Raw genomic sequence first — 20,384 nt, 5'->3', positions numbered from 1 at the left:
GGGCCGAGGCTGTCGGGTCAGCTCGAAGCGGTGGAGGCCGACGTGCGCCTGAGCAGCAGTGGCATCGGCCGCGACGCGCGCGAGCAGCAGCCGCATCGGCCGCGCACGGGCGCGAGCTACGGTGGCCCCGACCATGCGGGCATGCTGCTGGTCAGCTCGGAGCTCCGAGTGGTGGAGGCCGAGGTGCGCACGGGCAGCAGCGGCGCCGGCCACGACGGGCACAAGCAGCAGCCGCGCCAGTCGCGCACTGGCAGCGCCACACCGGCCGTGCATGAGCGAGAGCACCAGCTCGGGCCACAAGCAACAGCGGGACGGGAATGGGCAGCAGCAGCCGCCGCGCCGGATGTGTATGGGCGCGTGCTGCGACGCCGAGCGCGAGCAGCAGAGGGAACGGGAACGAGCAAGAGAAGCCGCGACGGCCGCGTGTGGGCGTGAGCAGAGGCGCCGGCGGCCATGCTCTAGGTGAGCTGCGCGTAGCCGCCGCCGCCGCGAGCATGTGCGCCGTCGTGCGTGAGTGAGTGCCGTCAGTGGTCGGCGGCGGAGGTGGCTTGCAGGTGCACACGAGGTGTTTGTAGAAATGCCAAAGATAGGGAGAGAGGGGAGGAAGAAGAGGGTCAACCTGACTTGTGGGCCCATCCTGTCAGAAAAGGCGTTTAGAAGAGGCGAATCGGGCACTTTTGCGACATGGTAGTTTTTAGTCAAAGATTAATCAAAAAGTGGTAGTTTTCGGCATAAATTTGTAAAGTGATAGTTTCTGGGCACGTTTTTATGAAATGTGGTAGTTTTTGGTTAAATATTCTACATTTTTGGCACTGTAACAATGTCAAAAAATGTCTTATACTCCATGATGGAGTATTAAGTTGCGAAGGGAGTATGTCTGAAAGGGTTCTGTATTTTGTGATGGTACTACCTGGTTTGCATGTATACCAGGGGTGATTCTCCATGATGGTTTTCAAAACCGCATCGGATGGCTATTTTAGTCCTGAATATCTATAACTACTACAGTGAACCAGAATATGTTGGTGTATATTAACTTCTCGCACCAAGTAATCATAGTCACAGTAAGCCCAATAGCATGTGTAAGCAAGAGACTGTGTTTATGCAAAATGCATATGCCACATGTGGATGGGAACTAAAGACTCGGGGTGGGCATTTCCTAAAACAGGACATTACGATTTCCCCGTTGGCCTTACTACTCCCTTGAATCCATATTACTTATCGCTGCTTTAGTCCAACTTTATGCTAGATCAGAGGGAGTACTTACTAATGTGTACCTTTTGTTTTACTCCACAGGATTCTGTAGTAAAAACCAATAACTGAATATTCTAGGGGTGTTATCATTCATTGAGATATTGCCAAGAAGTTATTTGGAAAAGTTGCACTGTAAGCAACGATTATGTGATGTACTCCAAATCATTCTTGGCAATTTTAGAATTGTATTTTAATGTCAATATCTGTCAGCTTGTGTGCTTCACAACTATACTTGAGTAACCTTACACCAGTTCCAACAGAATAATCAAAACAAATTGTAAAAGGTATGAACAAACTCACCGATGACGACTTGAAGTGGTCAAGAAAAGAAAGGCCCAAAAGCTGACTAATGTATCTCTCGCCGAGTTCCCAGGAAGAGAAACCAAGAGAAACCCACTGACGAACAAGATCATCTTTAAGTATCTTGTGACCTTTTGGAAATATTGCACAATAGGCAAAGCATAGCTTCAGATACGAAGGCAAAACACTATAGCTCAACTTCAGAGATGCAAGAACTTGTGTAGAAGATGTATCTTCCAAAGAAGGTGCAGTCCAGATATTACTATCTCTCACTGATTCCCATTGACCAGACTTCATAGATTGCAGCGTGTGTCCAAGTGATTTAGCTGCTAAAGCCACACCCGCACACTTCATTGCAATGACCTTGCCTATTTCCACCAATTGTTCTTTGTCACCTCTAGATTCAAATGCACTCTTTTGCTTTATAATAGACCAACACATATCATCAGTCAAGGGTGCTAATTTATATGGTTGGATGGTAGACATCTTCTTTGCAATACCTTCACTCCGTGTGGTTGCTATAACAACCACCTTATTGCTCTCCCCAACTTTTAACATATCTTTCAGTTCTTCCAACTGAGATATGTCGTCTTCCCACAGGTCATCTAAAACAATCAGAATCTTCTTGTTGGCAAGGAGCTTTTCAAGGGAATTACGGATCATCTGCTTTCCAGTGTACCCACTCTCTTTATCTTTCTCTGATAGCTGTGATATTATAGAGTTCCCAATTTTGATCAAATCAAATGTCTGAGACACGTAAACCCACACTTGAGAGTATTCATTGAATTGGGAACTATTGTAAACCATTTTTGCCATGGTTGTCTTGCCAAGGCCTCCAATGCCATATATAGGAAGGATTGTGATATCCTTTGTCATGCTCTCAGATAAAGAAGCCAATATTATATCTCTCTCCTCAGTCCTCCCAATGATTTGTGTCTCCAGGGTTGATGATGTTTCCCTTATATCAGTCACCTTTGGCTCATTGGCATTAGTGCGATCTGTTAACTTGAATTCCTTGTGTTGATCTGTTATGACCTTCAGGTCATCCCTCATGTTCTTCATCCTATTGGCCATTGTAATGTTGGGGCCAATTGTGAGACAAGGGATCATGAACGCCAAATATTTTTTGAAGGAGAACTGCAAGACAGTTGCTTTGTTAGTAAAATACAAAATGGCCAGCACCCAGCAGTTTAGTATAGTAGGATATTACAAAAGCATTCAGCCAACAGAAAATTTTGTTAATACATTAAGAGGCACATCCTGTTATTTCTAAGAACCTCCGACTGTAACTGCCAAGGTGAAGACGAATGCCACCTTTAATGATGTGCTGAGAACTGGAGCTAAAACAAAATGGAGATATTTCATATGCTCAGCCCGAAGGCTGAGGCCTGCCAAAACCATGTCTAGTTCATCCAAGGATCTGGTGCCCAAATTATTATTTTGGAGACTGGATAACAGATACCAAGTATTGTAAAGATGTCGGTGTGTTTATTAGCTGTGTGTATCCTAGCTATGAACAGGCAGAGTGTGTGCTTATTGTGTTTGTGTCCGCTTGATATTTCATTTTGAGTCGATAAAATCCATCATTTGTGGAAAAAACTGTTGGTGAAGATGTGGACAATCATAGATCCAAGATCAAGCCAAACAATCTACTAGCAGATTCAATAGCTCAGTAAGTTTAACTAAATCTTTCCAAATTGTTTTTCGAAGACCTATATGGCAGCTCATTTTGTAGCCAAGCAAGCTACCGCAATCTGGATGCAGCAGACGTAAAGCACTTGTTTCTCAAAAAGAGAAGAGTAGTATACTCAGAAATTAAATAACTGCATCAATTTACTGCACAAATGCATACCTTGCGCACAGATGGCTGGGTGATGGCTTGTGTGTCTGCTTCGAACTCATCAATCATGTCCGAGATGACATACATGAAGTCCTTGAGCCGCTTCAGCCAAAGACGTGTCGATTTATCCGTGATGGACCGCCTCTCGGCATCTTCGAGCACGGCATCGACACTCTCCAGCGCCATCTTCATCTTCTTCAGGTCGTTGTTCAAGTTCATCTGCAGCGCGATCTGACCCCCGATCGGAGAACCAATCTGGTCGCCCACCACCTTGAGGATGGCAGCGGCCAGCATGCCACCGAGGGTCGCCATGGCCGCCGCCTCTCAATACGTAGGTGTTGGGTTGAAGGTGCTGGGAGGAAGACTGGTAGGCAGACGAGGGCGAGGTGCGTGATGGGATCTTGCTTGCTGAAGTTTGGGTGCTGGATCGGACCTTGGTAATTGCATCAAGACAGCAACTCTATGCTCAGTCCTTGTGTGTGTTCATTTTTTTACTGAAGAGCCGTACGCATCTCTATGACTTGTATATATATTTTTTGTTTGGATCAATACTTAACAGCTGTATGCTTGGTGTGCTAAGGCAGCTCTATATATATATATTTTTTGAATTGAGGGGCATGCCCCCGATTTCATTTCATTGCATGAAAGGAAACCAATAAAACAGATCAAGTATTCTTCAGATTCCATCCAGCCCCCAGATGTCCTACTATAACATTCAGGCATCAGCAACTAGACAACCAAGAGAATAAAGCTTGCAACTAAGAGAAAAACTCCACACTTATCAGAAATGCATACCCATACCAAGGCAGCTCTATATGCACTTGTGTTAGTATGGGTATTAATTTACTTCCTCCGTTACTTAATATAAGACATTTTTCGACACTACATTAGTGTCAAAAAACATTATGGAAAGAGGGAGTAGTTAGCAGAGTGTGTGGGTACGTAGTTTCGGTGAATGTGCCGCCCCAGTGCAAACCGCTGCCGGAAAGTGCGTGGAGTCATGTGAAGTGCCTTGCACATGCTGCTAAGCGCGTGGAGTAGTTTAAGCTTGGTTACAGCTTTTTGTCTTCTGGTTCAGTAATCAAACCGCTGGAGTATAGTAGGTGTTATCCATCTTTTTTTTCCAGTAATTTAAGAGGAATTGACAGATACACAGTGTCTAGCTAGGATGCAGTGAGCATCAATGTTCGCTGGCACCTGGCAGCGAAAAGATTATACAAAATGCCCAGGATGCAGCGAGCATTGGTGAGCATCAGGGTTTTAGAGAAACGCTCATCGCTCCCGGGGAAGCCATCACAGGTAGATACATGCAAGATGATAGGAGGGAGTGAGGCATACTACCAGCCAGAACCTGCCTAAGCGAGTTCGGCGATCCAGGTTGAGACCTGCGGCGAAACTGCCATATTGGACACTGGAGGGTGCCGAGGTGGCATACGTGCTTGTCTATAACCCGGTAGTGGCCAGATCCTTGGCTTTCCACGCCCTAAAACCTCTACTCGACGAAAACACTCATCTACCGTAGACACAAGATTAGTGCAAACCTCAAACTAGCAGCGCCTCTTACTCTCAGCCCCGCTTGCTTACCAAGTGACAGCCTCTTCGAAGATCAGCTGAAGCTGGTTTTAGAGCGCAAGTTTGGTCCATACAGTTGTTGACTTTTGGGTTCAGTAATCGAACCACTGGTAGTAGTAGGTTTCGAACAGTCGTTTCGACAAGCAATGAGCTAGGGAGAGAGCTACCCGAACCGAAATGTAAACCCACCTGTGGTCGAACCATGATCAACGTTGGATGATAGGAGCAAGGCCTACTAGCTACCAGCACCTGCCTAAGCGAGTTTGTCGCTCCAGGTTGAGATCTGTGCAAAAGGAGTCTTGGCTCCAGGTTGAGATCTGTGCAAAAGGAGTCTTGGCTCAGTGGTTGGCATGCGCTTGTGCAGCCTAACAACCCGAATTCAATTTCTAGAATTGACAAGTGATGCACAGTGATTTTCTCCCATTTATTAAGAATCAAGCTTGGTGTGTGGTGGAACTACTCATGAAGAAACATCTTGATACTCATTTAAAAAAAATTGAGGACCATGTTTATCATGGTACTCGTACTAAAATGGTTATGTGCATCCTAGTTGGTGCAGAGACTGGGAAGTGAAAATATCTTTCATTTTAGACGTGCACCTGATCCAGGGACAAGTAGCTTGCTAACCTCGTACCCCCTCGCGGCGCTCCTTAGAGCGAGCGAGGGCGCAAACCTAACTGCCGGGGCTAGGCCTCCTCCTCCAGCTCCATCCCTCGTCACCGCCGGTGCGCGCGCCCATCCGGTCGGCATAGGTGGTGACGGGGATCTTTCTTCTCCTTGCTCGATGTCGCGTGGCGCGGGACGACGGCTTCAGCGGTGGCGTCATGCTGATTCAGGGCACGGCGGCGTGGCCGCTTCCAGCGGCGGCGCTTGACGGCGAGGGTGGAGTTCGGCTGGGCGTGGCGTGGCGATCGGATGGGCGTGGCCAGTGGATGGAGGTGTGGGGCTAGGCGTGACCGGTGGCGGTGGCAGCGGCGGCGTCTGGCCCGGATCCGGTCATGGTGGTGGCAGCGTCCCCTCTGCCAGGGATGATGGGCCAGGTGGTGGGTCCTTGTGGCGGCCCTTGTGGCAGATCTTGGGACCCCGTTTCCGAGCTTGTCACAGCACGCGCGTGGCAGCTGGAGCTTCCTCCGGTGTCGATGGCCCTTGATGCGAGATCGCGGCGTTGGTTGCCATTGTATGGGCGACGACAACGGCTGGGGGGATGGTGGGTGCTCCCTGTAGCGCCCGGAATCGGGGTGGCGGCCCCTCTTCATCAACGGTGGCGGACTCTGAGGTTGTGTGGGCGACTTAGAGTCTGGATCTCGAGGTGGTGGCGGTATGGGTTTGATGTGGCTCGGTGGGTGACACATATGCCTCTTCCGGAGTTGTCAAGCAATGCATGTCGCCGACAGGTGAAGCCACCGATGGATGCGCTACCGACGGATGTTATGCACAACGTCTTATGTGGAGACGTCAAGTCATGCCTGCTATCAGCAGGTAATGCACGGTGGCTCTGGTGGAGGTCTCATGTTTAGACTTTTGTTGTTGGATCGAAGGTGGTGCAGTAATAGTGGGAGGCAGGACGTATCGGACGTCTTTGTCTTCCGTTGTCTTCTTCAGAGGTATCCGGCTATCGAGGCGTTGGTAGACGGTTAAGGGTGGATGGTATAGTAGGCAACGACGAGTTTATGCACTCCGGTGGAAATACAAGATCACAGATCGGGCTATGTCGATGCGTGCCTGCGCCGTGTTCTTGCTGAAGGTGGTTAATTGAAGCTTGGCTTTGGGTATGAGAATCCTGAGTTCAACCATGTGGTGAACTCTCCATCATCGGCGCACATGCGGCGATTCCTTCTTGAAGGCGTAGCCTGGGAGTTGTGTATTTTTCGTCTTTGTTGTGTCTTATAACATAGGGTTATAGTGGCCTCAAGGCATGTGATGAGGAGATTGAAATCTGTCAAAAAGATTGTACTCCGAAGTTATTACATTGGGTTACACCCAAACTTTTAAGAACCTGACGTCCGGTTTTATTATGTTGGATTACATCCAAACGTCTAAGAACCTGATAGATCGCTGATACGTCTCCGTCGTATCTACTTTTCCAAACACTTTTGTCCTTGTTTTGGACTCTAACTTGTATGATTTGAATGGAACTAACCCGAACTGACGCTGTTTTCAGCAGACTTCCCATGGTGTTATTTATGTGCAGAAACAAAAGTTCTCAGAATAACCTGAAACTCCACGGAACATCTTTTTGGAAAATATTAAAAATACTGGAAGAAGAATCCACGTCAGGGGCCCACACCCTGTCCACGAGGGTGGGGGGCGCGCCTGCCCCCCTGGGCGCGCGCCCCCGCCTCATGGGCCCCGTGACGCTCCACCAACCTCAACTCCAACTTCACATATTCACTTTCGAGGAGAAAAAAATCAGAGAAAAGGATTCATGGCGTTTTACAATTCGGAGCCGCCGCCAAGCCCTAAAACCTCTCGGGAGGGCTGATCTGGAGTCATTTTGGGGCTCCGGAGAGGGGGATTCGTCGCCGTCGTCATCATCAACCATCCTCCATCACCAATCTCATGATGCTCACCGCCGTGCGTGAGTAATTCCATCGTAGGCTTGCTGGACGGTGATGGGTTGGATGAGATCTATCATGTAAGCGAGTTAGTTTTGTTAGGGTTTGATCCCTAGTATCCACTATGTTCTGAGATTGATGTTGATATGACTTTGCTATGCTTAATGCTTGTCACTAGGGCCCGAGTGCCATGATTTCAGATCTGAACCTATTATGTTTTCATGAATATATGTGAGTTCTTGATCCTATCTTGCAAGTCTATAGTCACCTACTATGTGTTATGATCCGGCAACCCCGAAGTGACAATAATCGGGACCACTCCCTTTGATGACCGTAGTTTGAGGAGTTCATGTATTCACTATGTGTTAATGCTTTGGTCCGGTACTCTATTAAAAGGAGGCCTTAATATCGCTTAGTTTCCACTAGGACCCCGCTGCCACGGGAGGGTAGGACAAAAGATGCCATGCAAGTTCTTTTCCATAAGCACGTATGACTATATTCGGAATACATGCCTACATTACATTGATGAATTGAAGCTAATTCTGTGTCACCCTATGTTATGATTGTTACATGATGAACCGCATCCGGCATAATTCTCCATCACCGATCCAATGCCTACGAGCTTTTCATATATTGTTCTTCGCTTATTTATTTTTTCGTTGCTACTGTTACACTCACTACAAAACCCAAAAATATTACTTTTGCTATCGTTATCGTTACTTCCATATTACTTTGCTACTAAATACTTTGCTGCAGATACTAAGTTATCCAGGTCATGGGGCCTAGGGGTGGGGATGAGCTGCCCCTTTTCGGGAAGCCGGTGCGCGATGTCGCTAGACAGGTATCCGGCCTTCCTCAACTTTTTGATGTGTCCCTCCGTGATGGAGGAGACCATCCACTTGCCTCCCGCTCCGGACATGGCTGGAGAAGGGTTGAGGTGGGAGTGCGGACTTGGGCGCTCGAGCTCGAGTGCGCAAGAATGGATAGGCAAATGAGGAAGAAGGCGTGGGTGAAAAGGTGGATCCTTATCCCCTTATATGTATGGACGCAACTACGTGTCCCTATCAGCCTGGCAAAACTCGCTTATCTCCAAGCGTCGTAATCAAGGGCGCGGTTGGGTTACCCACGCCTGTATTGATGAGAATCCCGGAATTAGGGGACACGATCTCTACTTTGACAAGACGTGCCAAGAAAACCGCCTCGCATGACGCGCTGAGGTGGGATAATGAAACCACTCGGATAAAGGCTTGGCCGTGGTGTGTCACACTACGGAATACGTCAGCAGATTAGATTGGTGTAAATATTATTCTCTCTATGGCAATGTGTGGAAACTTATTTTGCAGAGCCAGACACTATATTTGTGTTTAAAATCTTCTATGAAGTACTTGGAGGAGGAACCCGCCTTGCAATGCCGAAGACAATCTGCGCGCCGGACTCGTCGTCATTGAAGCCTGGTTCAGGGGCTACTGAGGGAGTCCTGGATTAGGGGGTGTTTGGATAGCCGGACTATACCTTCAGCCGGACTCCTGGACTATGAAGATACAAGATTGAAGACTTCGTCCCGTGTCCGGAAGGGACTTTCCTTGGCGTGGAAGGCAAGCTTGGCGATACGGATATTCAGATCTCCTACCATTGTAACCGACTCTATGTAACCCTAACCCTCTCCGGTGTCTATATAAACCGGAGGGTTTTAGTCCGTAGGACAACATACACATCAACAATCATACCATAGGCTAGCTTCTAGGGTTTAGCCTCTCTGATCTCGTGGTAGATCTACTCTTTTATACTACCCATATCATCAATATTAATCAAGCAGAATGTAGGGTTTTACCTCCATCAAGAGGGCTCGAACCTGGGTAAAACTTTGTGTCCCTTGCCTCCTGTTACCATCCGGCCTAGACGCACAGTTCGGGACCCCCTACCCGAGATCCGCCGATTTTGACACCGACAACCTTCCCTATTTCCTCCAATTGTTCTTTGTGACCTCTAGATTCAAATGCACTCTTTTTCTTTCTAATAGACCAACACATATCATCAGTCAACGGTGCTAATTTGTATGGTTGGATGGTAGACATTTTATTTGCAATACCTTCACTTCGTGTGGTTGCTATAACAACCACCATGCTGTTCTCCCCAACTTTTAACATATCTTTCAGTTCTTCCAAATGAGATATGTTGTCTTCCCACAGGTCATCTAAAACAATCAGAATCTTCTTATTGGCAAGGAGCTTTTCAAGGGATTTATGGATCATCTGCTTTCCAGTGTACCCACTCTCTTTATCTTTCTCTGATAGTTGTGATATTATAGAATTCCCAATTTTGATCAAATCAAATGTTTGGGACACATAAACCCACACTTGAGAGTACCCACTGAATTGGGAACTATTGTAAACCATTTTTGCCAAGGTTGTCTTGCCAAGGCCTCCAATGCCATATATAGGAAGGACTGTGATGTCATTTGTCATGCTCTCAAATAAAGAAGCCAATATTATATCGCTCTCCCGAGTCCTCCCAATGATTTGTGTCTCCAAGGTTGACGATGTTTCCCGTATATCTGTAACCTTTGGCTCATTGGAATTATTGCCTTGATTTAATTTGAATTTCTTGTGATGATTTGTTATCACGTCCAGAGCATCCCTCATCTCCTCCATCTTATTGGCCATTGTAATCTTGGGACCAATTGTGAGACAAGGGATCATAATTGCCAAATATTTTTTGAAGGAGGACTGCAAGACAATTTGTTAGTACAATGTGAAATGGCCAGTGTAGTATATGGTATTACAATTACAAGTGCATTAATTCAGCTCAATAGGAAATTTTGTTAAGACATAAGGACAACTTCCTCTTATTTCTAATGTTGTGCGTAGACTAGGAGCTACTGACCAGAGCGGTGCTGTGAGGAGCCGCCTTTAGCTTTATGTAGACTAAAACAAAATGGTATGGAAATGTTTCAGATGCCTGTTGCGTGTGCAGTCATGCATGGATCTGGTATTATTATGGAGACTGGCTACCAAATGTTGTTGAAGATATGGAATGCTAAGGATGACCATAGAGCCAAGATCAAGCCTATGCTCCAGAAGATTCAAGTTCTTAGTAGTTATCCTAACTCTTTCCAAATTGTGTTCACTGGGAAGGGGCGGGGCAATATGGCATCTATACTACTTTAAAAAGAGAAAACATGAATTCCCTTAAAGACACACAACAAGGTGTATTCAGAATTATCAGGACCCTTAGATCAGAATTCCCCCAAAGATACAGTTTGTTGTGTGTCTTCTGTCAATTTGGCCGCTGTAGCTTGGCAGAAGAAGCAGAGGATGTGGCTGCTGTGATGGGAGTGACTGAATTTGCCAAGGTTTCCAATGGCCAGTTGATTCTGGGGACGGACTACTCGGGATTGGGACGTGGTCTGCAGTCCAAGGAGATGTGCAGATCAGACTGTCATGCGGTGCTGACTGACACAAAGAAGCTCCTCTCAGCCTTCTCTTCTGGGGAGATCAGTGTCGTTACTAGGGACAAAAACAAGCTGGCCCATGAGCTCGTAGCCCTGGCAAGAAGAGAAGGCGTTTTGCAGTGATAGCTGATGTCCCATCTGATACCAGATGAGGAACGAGTTTGTATCTACCATGGTTTAAGTATTTCCATGGTCCTAAAAAAATGAGGGTCTGATGCATGACCAATTCATTTCTCCCTTCTGTCTGATTGTCGGTTTGATGACGACTTTCTGATAATTTGTATGTCTTTTTGGACTGGTCATTTGTTTCTTAAATTAAGATATTGTGATTTGGGAGGAATAGATGTGTACGCACTGTTACATTGCAGGAGAGATAATTGCGATCATTTTCCTATTGTGTATACTCTGTTCTACGTAATCAGATTCTCAAAGGTGTTTTGCCATCAAAGGTGAAGACTAGATGTTCTACTCTTGTGCAGCAAGTTTTTTCCTAACAGTTCCATTGCTTCTATGTTTTTTTTTTGTTATGAAAATATATTGGCTCATGGTCACTGAATAACCTCATGTTGGTTACTGTCGGTGGAGGTGAAGATGTCGTGATATCGAGGTACATAAAAATGAGATTGAAGAACAAGAGAAGAGTTTGTGCTGGTGTTGATGCTTGTGTGAATTGTATTATGGTGCGCGCATTCTGTCCAAAAGGATTAGATTGTAAATCTTTGCTTATTACTTCATGTGTGCATTGAGCGTACTCGGCAAGTTTGGATTATATCTAACTAGAACATGACATGGATACTCCTACGTTGACGAGTTTTGATTTTTTCTAGCTAGAAAATGATACCTACACGAGCGCTCAAGATGATAAATGTGTTCACCTACATTTTGGGTGCAAGTCATACCGATTTTTTTTGGTACATTAGTAGACCTTCCAGACTATCTCATAGATTTTATCCTGCAAAGTCGTGTGAGCCGTTTCATAGATTTTATCCTATGTATGTGTGTGTTAGTTAGGTGCCAATCTGTGGGCCGAAATTGACCAAGGTATGTAATGTGTTTTTGTTAAGTCTGTATGGTTGAGAAGTCCATTGAGACATGGTGCGCATGAAAAAACTATATCTGCAAAAGCTATATGTAGACAAATTATGATTTGAAATAACTGTGTCCTAACTAGGATGACGGAGGAAATTCCTTTCTATGATCATTCGCGTGCATTGCACGTGCATGCTTATTAGTTGTGTAGCCAAACAAGCTATGGCTCAGCACCGGGTGTGTATCTGGATGCATCAGATGGCAGGGTTCCCAAATAACACATGCTTTTAGCATGGTTGTGACTATGCTAGGCGATTAATGCAATAAGGATCTTGTTTCTCAAAAAGAAAAGAGTAACATACTAACAATATAATGAACTGTGTTTTCTGTAGGCGCACACATATATAAGTACCTTGCGTGCAGACGGCTGGGTGATGGCTTGTGTGTCTGCTTGGAACTCATCAATCATGTCGGAGATCTCATACAGGAAGTCCTTGAGCCGCTTTGTTGATTTATCTGTGATCGACTGCCTCTCGGCATCCTCAAGCACGTCGTTCACACTCTCTAGAGCCATCTTCATCTTCTTGAGGTCCTTGTCGAAGTTCTTCAGCAGCGCGATCTGACTTCCGATCGCCGAACCAATCTGCTCGCCAACCACCTTGAGGATGGCCGCAGCAAGCATGCCACCGAGCTCCGCCATGGCCGCCGCAGCTCGTGCTTTCGCCGCTCAGGATGGTGTGGGTGGGGGAAGGTGGTTGGGAGAACAATGGTAGGGTACGTTTCTGAAGTCTCTGCGATGGGATCTTGTTAAGTTTCGTGTTGGCAACTGCATCCAGAGCTAGTCAACTCTATGCCAAGTCTTTGTGCGTCTTCATTTCTTATGATGGATCGGTGGTGAACAGCTGTAAGAATCATGTGGTGTTAGCTTGGCTGGCCATTTCCTGCTAAGACTTTATCCGGTCTATATTAATTTTGTTTTGTTTGGGTTACTCTGATGGCAGTATTATTGGCTGGGTTGCGTCGTCTGAATTATTGGCTGGGTTCATAATCTCCAAAAGGACTTAACAACGTGGGGTGATTTTGGCTGTTATGCCGCCCAAGTCTCAATCATTTCAGACACGGCGTGTTTGGTGCCGGAAAGTGCGGTTTTTGTCTTCTTTGTTCATCGATACCGTACACAGCTTTACACATGGCTAAATTATTCACATGACATCTCCTTGGCTTGACCAGTCTAGAAGACACCTACAATGTTTTTGTGTGTGTGTGTGTGAATAACCTACAATGGGGATGTAGTTTAAGCTTGGTACGTATTTTGGCATTTTGTTATGGATGTACTATCACTATTGGTACCGCCATAGCGAGTTTACCGCTTAAGATTGAGATCTACGGTTATATTGTCATATTGGTCATCAGAGATGGCAAATCGGTCGGTTAGCCTGGCAGGGAAAGTGGTGATAGTGCGAGCATTCAGTCTCAGATTACAATTTGAGAGTAGTTGTTTATTGTTACAATATTGAGAAACAAGACTATTCAATATGCAACATATAGTAAACTAATACTTGCTTTTTTTATAAAGAGCGAATTTATTAACTTAAAATGTAGCATCAAGTGGATACAAAGCATTATGAGTAACACCCGAATGTATAATTAGGATTCACACAATCAAACACCAACAATCTAACAACCAGAAGGAAATAAAAATCAACAAAATCGGCAAAAATAGTCTTATAGACCAACGTTATGCCTAGTTTCGTGCTGGCAACTGCATCATGAGCTAGTCAACTCTATGCCATGTCTTTGCGTGTCTCCATTGTGATTGATCGGTATTCGGTAGCGAACAGCTGTACGCATCATGTGGTACTAGCTCGGCTGGCATTTTCCTGCTAACACTTTGATCCGGTCTAGTATATTAAATGTGTTTTGATTCGGTTACTCTGATGACAGCATTATTTGCTGGGCTGCGTCGTCTGAAATAATCTCCAAAAGTACTTATAACCCCATAATATACGAAGTTTTGGTCGTCTGTGTTTTTGATACTGTACAGCTTTACACATGGCTAAATTATTCACATGACGTCTCATTGGCCTGACAAGTCTAGAAGACACCTACAATGGGGTTGCTGCGTAAGTTTGGTTCCTATTTTGGCATTTTGGTAGTTGATATACTACCAGCACCAATGTCGCCAGTTCACAGATTAAGAGCTAAATTATGTTATATTTGTATCGGAGATGGCCTTAACAGCCCTAGATTTGTTTTAGAGACGGCAGGTGGGAGTCTACCCATTTCAAATCCTATATGCTCAACCTATTCGTCCCATTTTATTAATGGCAACTATTTTATTATTCAGCTGACGTGTCTGCTAATATTCAAAGAGATGGTACCAGTTGCTCAAGGAAAGTAACTGAACGCTTTGCGATGGGATCTTGGTAAGTTTGGATGCTGGCAATTGCATCAAGCTAGTCAACTCTATGCCATGTCTTTGGTGCCTTCATTTTCTATATCTGGATCTGTACTAAACAGCAGCACGCATCGTGATCTTTTGCTCGAATCGATGTTTCTATTACATCTACTTCGTATTTTATTTGGATCGGTACTTAACAGCTGTATGCACCTTGTCTTTTTTTTTGCGAGAAATTTTTCGATCTATTCATTTTCAACCATGGAAGTACAATGAACATCAGAAATAATAAAAATTACATCCAGATATGTAGACCACCTAGCGACGACTACAAGCACTGAAGTGAGCCGAAGGCGCGCCGCCGTCATTGCCCCTCCCTTGCCGGAGCCGGGGCTAACTTGGTGTATTAGACAATCGGGAAGTCCTCGTGCTAAGGCTCCATAGGATCAGCGCAATAAAACAGTAACCACCGCCGATGACGAGTAGAGTAGATCGAAAGGATCCAACCTGAAAATACATGAACGTAGATGAACTGCGACCAGATCCGAGCAAATCCACAAAGGACAGATCCGTCGGAGACACACCTCAACACATTCACCGATGATGCTAGACACACCATCAGGATGGGGGCTATACAGTTCAGGGAGCCGCCGATGCCTCGTCTTCCTGAGCAGGACACGAATTCACAACAAAATGCGAAGGAACAAGTGAAAACATATCCCTCCCGCCGGCAAGGGACGAGATCCAACGCGCCGCCATGGCCCTAAGGCCACTGAAGACGAGGCAGACCGACGCCGGGGGCGGGAGTCAGGGGAACCCTAAACTTTTCTTGGGGAGGAGGCGTATGTCCTAATGTGCTTTAATGCTTTGTACTACCTCCATCCTAGTTTATCAGTCCCTTTTGTATTCCGCAGACACGAATGCGGGAGGCAGCCATCTAACCATAGCCACATACATCCGCCCTTCCATATTTTTTTCAAGCCCGCACGATCAAATAGCCACATGCATGGGTACGGATGTTCAAATAGCCACATGCAACAGTAATTCAAATTTAAACAAGTTCAAATATTACATTCCAACATTGTTGTCCCCCTTTAACTGCCCATTGATGCTCAACCAGATTTTCCATCAGCTGCTCATGAGTTGGTTAGTACCAAATTTGTTGATGCATTTGAATAAACTCTTCAAATGTGGCCGAATTCTGGTTTGTAAGTTGGATAGGATCACCTATGTTCTGCAATAGCATCATCACCCTCATCCTCGACGATCATATTGTGCATGATCACACAACATGTCATCTCCTCCCATAATGTCTTCGAATCCCATTGTTTAGTAGGTCAACAAACAACTGCAATACAGGCCTGCAAAAACCCAAATGCCCTCTCGACATCCTTTCTAGTTGCTTCTTGTCTTTGGGAAAAGTGATCCTTTTCTGGCAAACTGGGTTTGAGATGGTGACAAACGTAGCCCACAAGATACCGTCAACCAGATAGTAACCCATATTGTACTCAAGTCCATTGACACTATAAATGGCAAGAAAGAGCTTTTCCTTCGGTCGGCCTTGCAAACAAAGGTGATAGTTGCAGCACATTGATGTCATGGTGAGACCCAGGCATGCCAAAAAAGCATGCCAAATCCAACGATCCTGTGATGGAACTGCTTCAAGAATGATGGTGAGCTTCTTAACATGACCCTAATATCGATCTTTGAAAGCCTTAGGACAGTTCTTCCATTTTGTATGCATGCAGTCAAGCGATCCAAGCAAACCTGGCCACCCTCTAGCTTCTGAGATTGCCTAGAGCCTCTCAGTGTCTGCCACAATTGGTTCTCTCAAGTACTGAGGTCCTAAAATCTCGACCACGACCGTTGCAAACCTGAGAATGACATCTTCGCATGTGCTCTTAGGCATCTATAGGTACTCGTCCCATGAATCAGCGCCCGTGTCATATGCAAGCATCCGGAGTGCGGCCGTGCACTTCTGGTAACCAGAGAAGCCAATCGTTCTCATGGTGTCCTTCTTCAGGATGAAGTAGTCATCGTAGGACCGGACTCCATGGTACAAACAATCGAAGACAGTCTTGCGCATACGAAAACACCGACGAAAATGCGCGGGGGCAAAGTAGCCGGCCATCAGTGTCAAATGGTCGCGCACCCTGTTATGGTTGAGCACTCGATGACCCTTGATTGAGCCCATGAAATTTAGAATATGCTCCTCCGCACGCTCCGCATCTTCAAGGACTGCCTGCATCGTCGTTGTCTCATCGGAGTACTCCTTGTCCGACGAGCCATCGGGTGACTCAACATATTACTCATATATGTACTCCAATAGGGATCTATTTGCTAGAAAAAAGAAGGGACAACTGTTTTTAGCTCTGACGATTCATCGAATAGTTGTCGGGCATGGTGAGAATAGCAGTAGCGGATGGTACCTGCCAGAGCTCTCAGAGGATAGTGGTTGAACAGAGACAGAGGAGAAGCGAGGTGGAGCCCTGCTGGAGCACTGGAGGTGACAGAGAAAGAGTTTTGGCAGGGGTGTGGCGTGGGAGCGGGATGGTGGAGCGGCGGTGAATGCAAGAGAGAAATAAGGTAGGAGAGAAAATGGGGGGTGGAGTCGCCCGGTCCAGGAAGGGTTTTGGATGTGTCGGATACCTACGTTTCGCGTGTCCCGACTCTAGCAAACCTCTCCCACATTTGTTTCCGGTTTGCAGGAGAAATCTCGTCCGAACCGCCCTGCGTACCGATACGGGCCCATGTTGGATGGCTTTCGTGGTCCGAATAGCGCGGTCTGGATGGGTGCATGCGGTTTGCGGGTCCGCCTTGAGATGCCCAAGCTCTAGTGAGAGGACGCGTCATGCTGTTTCAATTCCGGATCAAGTGAAAGGGCGCGTCCGCTCAGCGACGCTGACCAGCGTCAGGCGGGAAAGCGCTTGGGCCCTCCCCCCGCCCGCCTCGACTGGTCGACGAACTTTGGCAAAGTGAGTAATGTGGACGGTCATGATAATAAGTGGTGCTTTCTGCACAATATTTGGACGGAGGGTTGTGGACAATAAACTCGGCAAATAGTTAGTTTAGACAACTATCATCAATCGAAAGGTAATCATCCTTTGATCCTTCCTATAATTAACTTCGTAAATCATGCAGGAAGAGATTCATTAGCATATGCGGCTTGCTATCAGGATGGCCGATGCTAGGCGTAAGCCGGCTGATAGCTCGCACCTATAAGCCGCCTTGACAATCGTTCGATCGTGCATATCATAGTCGTTCGCTTCGCTGTCTCGTGGACCGCAAATCCCTCTCCACGCACACTTTCCTCCACAGGCATCACCATGCAGCGCCCCAAAGGTTGCGCTCCAGGCATGCCTACCAGCACGGCGGCGCACCGGCGATGCCCTGCCTTGCAGCATGCACTCGACGACACCTAGCAACACTTGCATCACCGCCGATGCCATTTCACTGTAGCGCCAGCGACAGCTGCATCGCAGCACCGGAAGCCACCGGGTGCTGCTCCACGGCAGCACCGACGACGACCCGACGAAGCTCCATTGCAGCTCCGGTGCTCCATTGCAACTCCGGCGGCGCTCTACAGCAGCCCCCATGGCGCTCCATTGCAAGCTTCAAACGACTCCAACGGTGCTCCATTGCAACTCCGGCGACGCTCCACTGCAGCCCTCACGGCGCTCCATTGCAAGCTTCAAACGCCTCCGGCGGTGCTCCATTGCAACTCCGGCGACGCTCCAATGCAGCCCCCACGACGCTCCAATACAGGCTTCAACGCCTCTGGCGGTGCTCCATTGCCGCCGAGGGTGGGATCCTTCGCTACGAGTTGCAGCGCTATGGTCACCATGGGGAGCGACATTGCGTTGCAGGTTGCAGTATCTTCCGTCGTTGGAGCACCGTGGTGTCCACCACGCATCATCTGCCATCATCGGCGAGTCTAGCACCGTGGTCACCACCAAGACGACACTGCGTTGGAGCATTTGCCGCCGGTGAGATATGCGGGTGTCGCTTGTGCTGCACTGCAGCTCGGCCGCCATGGCGAGATCCATCCACTAGGACGCAACCCTGGTTTTGCAGCGCCAGCGGGCGGGGTGAGAAGCAGCGCCGGTGCCGCCGGGATGAGAAGTGTCAGATGGAAGCGTTCCTACTCTCCGTAGAGAGCCGCATGGGTTTATATTGATTGAGGGCAAGAAGAGCCCTTGCCATGGCATACAAGGTTTTGCCCGATCGCTAGGATACGGGTTCGGTACAAGGAGATAGAGACCAAGGTTGTTACGAGAGAGAGAGAGAGAGAGGATAAACAGTTCAGATTACAATCTATCTCTAATTCTAACACCCTCCCTTAATCTCAACTATCCTACATTGAGATTCTTCTTGAATTCCTCGAATGGCTTGACTAGCAAGGCTTTGGTGAATCCATCTGCAACTTGGTCTCTGGAGGGAATGAATCGTATGTCCAACTTCTTCTCTGCAACCCTTTCTCTTACAAAATGAAAGTCAATTTCTATATGCTTGATTCTGCCATGAAACACTGGGTTTGCAAAGAGATATGTGGCACATAGATTATCACACCACAAACATGACACACGATGTTGTTTAATCCCCAATTCATTGAGCAACGATTCAACCCAAATGATTTCAGCAGTAGCATTAGCTAATGACTTGTATTCAGCTTCAGTACTTGACCTGGATACTGTGGCTTGTTTCCTAGCACTCCAAGAGATAAGATTAGAACCAAAAAATACTACAAAACCTCCGGTTGACCTCCTGTCATCACTGCATCCTGCCCAGTCAGTATCAGAGAAGGCACTAACAAGAGTGGAGTTGGAGCGTTTAACTTGAAGGCCTAAACTCACAGTATGTTTTATATACCGTACAATTCTTTTAACAGCTGTCCAATGTACAATAGTGGGTGCATGAAGATACTGACAAACCTTGTTAACAGCAAAGGAAATATCTGGTCTTGTCAATGTAAAATACTGTAGGGCTCCTACTGCACTTCTGTACCTTGTGACTTCTTCCTCTTTGAGTGGATCACCTTTAAAAGCTGAAAGTTTTTCTGAAGAGGATAGTGGTGTAGGTGAAGGCTTACAATCTTTCATCCCCATACGAGCTAGAAGTTCAGTGGCATATTTTTCCTGGTTTAGTACTATGCCATCTTGATTCTTCTTTACCTCAATGCCCAAGAAGAAGTGTAGATCACCAAGATCCTTCAAAGCAAATTCTGAGCTTAAATCATGCAGAAGGGCATTAGTAGCACTTTGCGATGAGCTTGCAACTATAATATCATCAACATATACTAGTACAAAAATGGTTATGTTTGCCTTGTTGTAGATGAACAATGAAGTATCAGCCTTAGATGCAACAAAGCCTAAACGCCTTAACTGAGAGCTTAACCTTGAGTACCATGCCCTTGGTGCTTGCTTCAGGCCATAAAGTGCCTTTTCCAGCTTGCACACATGATGAGGTGCCTTTTTATCTACATACCCAGGTGGTTGTCTTATGTAAACCTCCTCTTCCAGAACACCACGCAAAAACGCGTTCTGAACGTATAGCTGTCTCAAGCTCCATCCCTTGGACACAGAAATAGCTAACACAAGTCTAATAGTTGCAGCCTTGACAACAGGACTGAAAGTGTCTTCATAGTCCAAACCATAGCGCTGCTTAAAACCCTTTGCAACCAAACGAGCTTTATACCTGTCAATGGAGCCATCTGCTTTTCTCTTGATTCTGTAAACCCACTTACAGTCAATGATATTTTTACCTCTTTTTTCTGGTACAAGATGCCAAGTCTTGTTCCTCATAAGCGCTGAATATTCATCATCCATTGCATTTTTCCATTTGGGATCCCCAAGTGCATCTTCCAATTTTGTTGGTTCTCCTGCGATACACAGCATACCATATGGAACAGTACCATCAGTTCGGATTTTTGGATTTCTTATACCTTTTTGCGACCGAGTCATGACACGTGAAGTTGTAACTTGTTGGGGC

The 20,384-nt window shown here is 46.5% G+C and overlaps 2 protein-coding genes across 2 annotated transcripts; both read right to left on the bottom strand.

The window, feature by feature from the left end:
• Positions 1–1,398: 1,398 nt before the first annotated feature.
• LOC119294837 (putative disease resistance protein RGA3) lies at positions 1,399–4,764 on the bottom strand. Its single transcript, XM_037573116.1, has 2 exons — positions 3,404–4,764; positions 1,399–2,688 (listed from the first exon to the last, which is right to left on the bottom strand). Exons 1-2 carry the CDS (start codon positions 3,701–3,703, stop codon positions 1,429–1,431), a joined length of 1,560 nt encoding a protein of 519 aa, XP_037429013.1. The 5' UTR covers positions 3,704–4,764; the 3' UTR covers positions 1,399–1,428.
• LOC119356966 (disease resistance protein RGA2-like) lies at positions 4,107–12,790 on the bottom strand. The gene is made up of 3 exons (XM_037623951.1): positions 12,411–12,790; positions 9,436–10,244; positions 4,107–4,149 (listed from the first exon to the last, which is right to left on the bottom strand). The coding sequence occupies exons 1-3, from the start codon at positions 12,696–12,698 to the stop codon at positions 4,107–4,109; spliced, it is 1,140 nt and encodes a 379-aa protein (XP_037479848.1). The 5' UTR covers positions 12,699–12,790.
• Positions 12,791–20,384: the final 7,594 nt, after the last annotated feature.

Source organism: Triticum dicoccoides, chromosome 1A (assembly GCF_002162155.2).
Source record: "Triticum dicoccoides isolate Atlit2015 ecotype Zavitan chromosome 1A, WEW_v2.0, whole genome shotgun sequence".
In the NCBI taxonomy this organism is placed as follows: domain Eukaryota; kingdom Viridiplantae; phylum Streptophyta; class Magnoliopsida; order Poales; family Poaceae; genus Triticum; species Triticum dicoccoides.
The sequence above is the reverse complement of the archived record's forward strand: the minus strand, read 5'-3'. Positions and strand labels throughout refer to the sequence as shown.

Coding starts and splice junctions, on each gene's coding strand:
- LOC119294837 (XM_037573116.1), bottom strand. CDS start 3,703: ATGGCGACCCTCGGTGGCATGCTGGCCGCTGCCATCCTCAAGGTGGTG. Junction 2,689..3,403: donor CCCAGCCATCTGTGCGCAAG/GTATGCATTTGT, acceptor ACTGTCTTGCAG/TTCTCCTTCAAAAAATATTT.
- LOC119356966 (XM_037623951.1), bottom strand. CDS start 12,698: ATGGCGGAGCTCGGTGGCATGCTTGCTGCGGCCATCCTCAAGGTGGTT. Junction 10,245..12,410: donor CCCAGCCGTCTGCACGCAAG/GTACTTATATAT, acceptor ATTGTCTTGCAG/TCCTCCTTCAAAAAATATTT. Junction 4,150..9,435: donor ATCGGCGGATCTCGGGTAGG/GGGTCCCGAACT, acceptor TTTTTCTCTTAG/TTGCAAGCTTTATTCTCTTG.